Genomic DNA, 5,777 nt, shown 5'->3' with positions numbered 1-5,777 from the left:
AAGCGGAAACAAACTGCTATTTAGAGAAGGTCAGTTTCGTCACGCGGTCGCTGTTTTGCTCAAAATAACAAAGTTGCCACTGAAAGTCTAGAAAGACCATGCAGCCCATCATCCATCCAAAGAAAGTTCCAAGAGTCTGACATCTTAGCCATTAATTACCTCGAAATTTACAAATTTACCAAGAGCAGGCCTAGAGCTCGGACGCCTTTTGAGACTTCTGGGTTCTGGCCGACCTTACAACCGTGTCTGTTGTCTTCCGTAACCCAAGGGAAGGCATTTACGCAACTTCTGTATTCTGTGACTGTAACGTTGGAAGAGAAGACGTGTGAGGGGTATTTTCGCTATTTCATGTATTTTTTGGGCCATAGCTCCAGGTGAGGTGTTGTATATATAAACGAGAAGAGGGTGAACACTAGCAGGTCTGATCGTGTGCTGTCATCAGCTGTAGCGTTTCACTTCACGCCTGTGTTCTTTTTTCTTCTTCGGTCACTTCATTGTTTGGTTTCAAAGCTCTCTGTTCCCTCTTCACCAGCGTCAGAAGCTTTGCTCCATAAATCGAATATCAGAACCCATGGAGGACCGTAAAGAGGTGATTATCTTGTTCTTTAGTTTTTTATGGTTTTGTCTGTGCTTCGTTTTTTCTGAGTTTTTTTTTTTTTTAGAATATTAATGCTTTTGAAGATGAAGCGATGAACTGTGGAGATGTTCCTTTGATTTGGAGAGTTGAAGCGTTAATGACTTTAGAATTTCAATGCTTTATCATCGGAGTCTCTGTTTTGGATTGAGAAAGTTTCAGGTTCCCCTGTGTTCTCCCTTATCGAGGATTGAGTTAGGTCTAAAGATAGCACTTTTAATGGCCAGAATCGGTCAGAGATCGTATCGCTCAAGAGTTTGAACTTTGATTTTAGAAATTCATTGATTTTTCTCGATTACCAGTTACTGTCTTATGTCATGATTCCGGAAGAAAGGATCTTGTTAAGGAGGGATCTTTGAAATTGGCGCTAAAGGAAACACTAATCTACAATAATCTTGGAGAAAAAAGATAATCATTAATAGTAATGAACAATTCATTAACATTAACAGAATGATTTAGTAACATTCCATTTCTAATTTGACCATTACTCTTGATATGTGTTTCAATTGCGAAGTTTACTGAAAAAAAAAAGAAATCAGATGATTGACATCTCCGGAGTTTCTCTACTATTGTCTTCTTCTTTCCTGTTTTTTAGTCGACTTGGTGCTAATTACGAGATTAAAGTTCATGAGTGGAAACTTTAATTTGTACCAGAATCTGAAGTCTGAAACTATCTAAATTTTTTTATGATAAATGTTGCAGAAAAACGCGGCATGGCTGTCTGTGCCACAGTTCGGGGATTGGGATCAGAAGGGAGACTTGCCGGATTATTCTATGGATTTCACCAAGATAAGAGAGATGAGAAAACAGAACAAGCGTGACATCTCTAGAGCCAGTCTCGGCAACGAAGAGGAGCTCACCAACAGTCACAACAACAAAAACAGCAGCAACAACAATAGCAACATTAACAACAACCAGGTCCGTCACCACAACCATGTGAATGATGATCAGCATCCCCAGCTTCATCCCCACAACCACTCTCCAACTGTAAGTCCCCCTTACCTGTTGGTTGCCACCTTCTGTGATACTAATCTTGGATGTCTGCAACTTTCCATTTTTCTAGTGAGCTGTGAATAGGATATGACTGTTGTTTTGTTTGAATTGGGCAAAAACGCGTTGAAGTCTGGTTGGTTGGCAGTTGGCACACATTCGTGGATGTGAGGCTGCTAGCTGACAAATCGGATTTCCTGTCCACTGCTCTCTACTCACACTGTACCCGAATTGCGTTGCAGCCACACATCGCCATCTTATTGTGAGATGTGCGGCTGCAGTGTGCTGTGGGTAGGGTGCGGGTAAAGCAAGTGAGTAGGAAATTTGGCTTCGCTAGCTGAAGCCAGTCTGGACTCTGGAGTATGGGTTACAGACGAGACGAGTGACGACTGTTTTTTCTATGTGCATTCTGATTGTTGTGTGATACATTTTGTCACGATGATGGGCCGTGGGCCGCGGCTTTGTACAGTAGTAGAGTAGCTTTCATGTGTCATATAGGGTAGAATGTGAGGTGGCCCATCATTGGAAGGCGGTGGGATTGGAATCTAGTGATGTTGTGTTGGTACCCACGAGCCCCTGATGGTTCAAAGAGAGTGTGTGGGCTGGCCTCGTAGGATTCTCTGTTTTGGTCCCTGGATTAATGCGGTCTATGATGGGAGGATCTCATGAAATACATGATGTGGTGCACATTCCGTAGGTCACAGGCTAGAAGGGATGGCGGACTAGTGGGAAATATTGAATTGGGCAGCTTGGATAATAAATTTGTAAATCCATTAGCCGTCCACAAGAGTGAGAGTAAAGGCTAGAATTAGTGCTGGAAGTTGGGAGCTGGGACAACCATCTTGGTCTCCACAGATGAGATCGAAAATTAAAAAATTACAAATGGGGAAAAAACATGAACCACTATTATTAAAATTGGATCTAGATCTAGATAAAAATACAGGTAGGGCTGATGGGTGGATGCGTGGATTAGAAGGAAAAATGATAGAATTATATGTTGTGGATAGGGCTAGCGATACTTCTTAAGAAATGAATTAAAGAGTTAACCAGGAAACAATGATTTTCTTTGTTGGGGTGTTACTGTAGTTTGTGAATGTTTTTTTTTTTGTTACTGGTTGGAACATTTATTAATTCGATCCTCGGACAGTTGGTGATGAAGATTTTCTGCGATGGGTCGCTGTGGGTTATTATGCAAAGCAATTGAAGGCTTTTGGTTGGATGATGGATTATACTGTGAAAGCAATAATACCCATTTTAATATAGAATCATGAATTAGTAATTGATTTATTGAACTTGAGGACTAATTCAAAAGCTTGAATATCAATATAGTACCAAAGGTTGCTCCAATCTTCTCGATTGAAACCATGACACAAATCCACCCTTCCATCATGTATGAAATGTGGGCTCAGTCACGTTATTCAACGGCTTTCGGCTTGATTCTCTGGTAACTTGAGCCTTGATAATTATTATAGGTTGAAATTCTAATTGTCAGACGTTGGATCAAATGGTCCAATTGACACTCGAGTTGAAGGTTAGGCAGTCAAATTGTCTTGATTTGAAAAGCTATTGGCACAGTTCACCTGATTAATTAAAGGGTGACCCGTGACCGGGCTATTGGAATTTTCCTAATGTTTGGTTGAAGTTGCAGAAAGGTTGGATATGGATTAACAAATTAACAATTGAGCGACCTCCGCCCCAAGGTCTCTTGTTAGTATTTGTTTGTAATCTTCTTTGTTGGATTTTAGATTTTGTCAACTCATTGATTTTTTTAGAGTTGAGTTTATTTACGTTGCCGGGCTGAGAAGATGTTTTTCTCTTGTTTTTGTTTGGACAGACGAGGAGGAGTTTTCTCAGCTACTTCAACTGTTGTGTAAAGGCGTAGACGGGGTCCGAGGTGACATTTCCACCTCTTCCAAACTGTGTAATGAGATATGGGGGACTAGTATTCTTCTTTCTTTCTTCTTGTTCTTTTTCGTTAATTGTAATTTTCCTGTTTTTTCATCGAGTAATATAATGTGTTCCCATTAAATGATTTTTGTAATTAATATTCCGAATGGTATGCATGTATCATTGTCTGATATTTCGTTGACATTGATCAACACCCTGAATTGGTATGGTAAATAAGGAGGGTAGTTTGGATTTCCTTGCACCAATAAGATAAGAGAAGCTGCCATCCGTGACTTGATCAGGAGCTGTTTGTATGCCCCTCTGTAACCCTATCCTGCACTGTTCATCTCCAAAGTAAAGTAGGCATGCCGGTTCATGGTCGTAATTCTGCTTTGACAGCCAAGAAAGTTAAGAGAGCTAAAAAGAATGAAGAGAGTGGTAATTAGCTTCCCCTCCTAACACTGTCAGTGGGGATTGGGGAACATGTAAAACAGGGAAAAAAAGGAAGAAAATTTACTGCTTGATCCATAATTGAGCAGAAATTTTACGTAAATGATAGTTAGCTTTTGGAAATATTTAGTATAACATAAGGAATTAAGGTTTTAAAACTGACATAGAACTAGAACTGTTCTGGCCACTGTCTGATTCGAATGGATAGTCCGTCCAACTAAAAAATAAAAAATTAATTAAAATAAAAAAAATGACCAAAATCTTGAATAGGTTGGATGGTTTGATTGTTGGTTCATTGACTAATTCAACAGTTTTTGATCAAAAATTGGATTTAGGGTAAAATAGAACCGATTGTCTGGATGATTTTGGTCCAACCGTCTGAGTCAATGATGATTCAAAAATACTGAAAGGAATTATTGAATTATCTTTCTTTTTTCTCACAAGACGAGTTCAGATCTGCTGCGTGTCCAACACCATCCCTCACAGAGCATTGCAGGCGTGCAATGAGGACATCTCCCGTACATGATGCTCGTTATCAATATGGGAAGGGAAGATGTTCCGTGTTCGCGCTCCGTGAGGAGCAGATTCGATCTCTCAAACTCTCACAAGACATGACAGACGGTATGGTCCCCGATGGAGTGGAATTATTAGAAGGATTTGTCTACCATGCCGCTCAACCCATATGGTCGAGATAGTGCTTTGTTGAATGGGGCTTCCAATGCAAAGTTGGGATATAAAGATTAAAGTTGACATGGACAACGGCGACGAACATGTTTAAATTGTAACCAATACCGAGACTTTGATTTGTGCTGGCCAAAATATTCATCCCAGCCCGCAACCAAGTAGGGTCGGGAGAGCTTCTTCCACTCGTGTTTTTTTTTTTTGCTCGGCCCATTCTTTTCCAATTTCTACAGTATTCATGTAAGTTAAAACCCTCATCGATATGCGCATACTACTCTTCAGTTATAACCGACCAAAATGCTTAATGTGTAAACTATCAAATGAAAATATCCATCCAAAAGAAAAATGTCGAGTGTTACATTTAAAAACTGCAGCATTATCATCAATTGGCCAAATTAGATTTTTCCAATTTTTCTATCAATACCTGATTTCATGTTGAACTGAATCAAGTGAAAAATGGTATCGCCAAATGTTGAGTGTTATATTTAGTAACTAGCATGTGCAGGCATATCACGAAGTCCAGTTGTGCAAATGCAGGTTTTATTCATACAAGCAAGGTTTAAAATATCGATACACCTGATATGCCAGTAGTGGCGTATTGAACAGTATCGATAGCCTTTTTTTTCCGAATCTGGTTCAGAGAGGCCAGTTTAAGGTCCTCCGTCCACTCTCTGAACCGGCTAAAACCCCAAAACACCCCCTGTAGGGGTGTATCAGAAAGCCCCCGATACGATACGGTACATATCGGCCGATACAACCCACTACATATCAATACTTTGAACCTTGCATACAAGTGGCATATAAATCTCTACCCCATGTGAGAAAATAAATAAATGCCCAACCATTTTGATAATCAACCATAAAATGTTCGCCAGATCTGGACTAACCGCATCCTAATTCCTTGGATTATCCAACTGCAACCTGTGTCATCACAATTCACAAAATGAATGGGATCCAAAGCCAAATCCAACAAAAGACACATTGATATTTCAATGTGTGCGTGGTCATGTGACCACAACCAACTGACAAAGTAACAGACTCCAGCAAGTTGTAGTTTTAAACTTTTAATTCAACAAGAGACACATTGAGATGTCAATTATCTAAGAATCATGTTTCTCAATAATTTGGACTTGTA

General features: G+C 39.8%; 1 protein-coding gene across 1 annotated transcript; it reads left to right on the top strand.

The window, feature by feature from the left end:
- Positions 1 to 210: 210 nt before the first annotated feature.
- LOC148851458 (uncharacterized) lies at positions 211 to 3,653 on the top strand. The gene is made up of 3 exons (XM_088944860.1): positions 211 to 589; positions 1,337 to 1,621; positions 3,459 to 3,653. The coding sequence occupies exons 1-3, from the start codon at positions 572 to 574 to the stop codon at positions 3,504 to 3,506; spliced, it is 351 nt and encodes a 116-aa protein (XP_088800986.1). The 5' UTR covers positions 211 to 571; the 3' UTR covers positions 3,507 to 3,653.
- Positions 3,654 to 5,777: the final 2,124 nt, after the last annotated feature.

The sequence above is a fragment of the Nelumbo lutea genome, chromosome 5, assembly GCF_056320005.1.
Source record: "Nelumbo lutea isolate HS-2025 chromosome 5, American lotus-T2T, whole genome shotgun sequence".
Taxonomy (NCBI): Eukaryota; Viridiplantae; Streptophyta; class Magnoliopsida; order Proteales; family Nelumbonaceae; genus Nelumbo; species Nelumbo lutea.
This window is presented reverse-complemented; position numbering and strand designations above follow the sequence as displayed.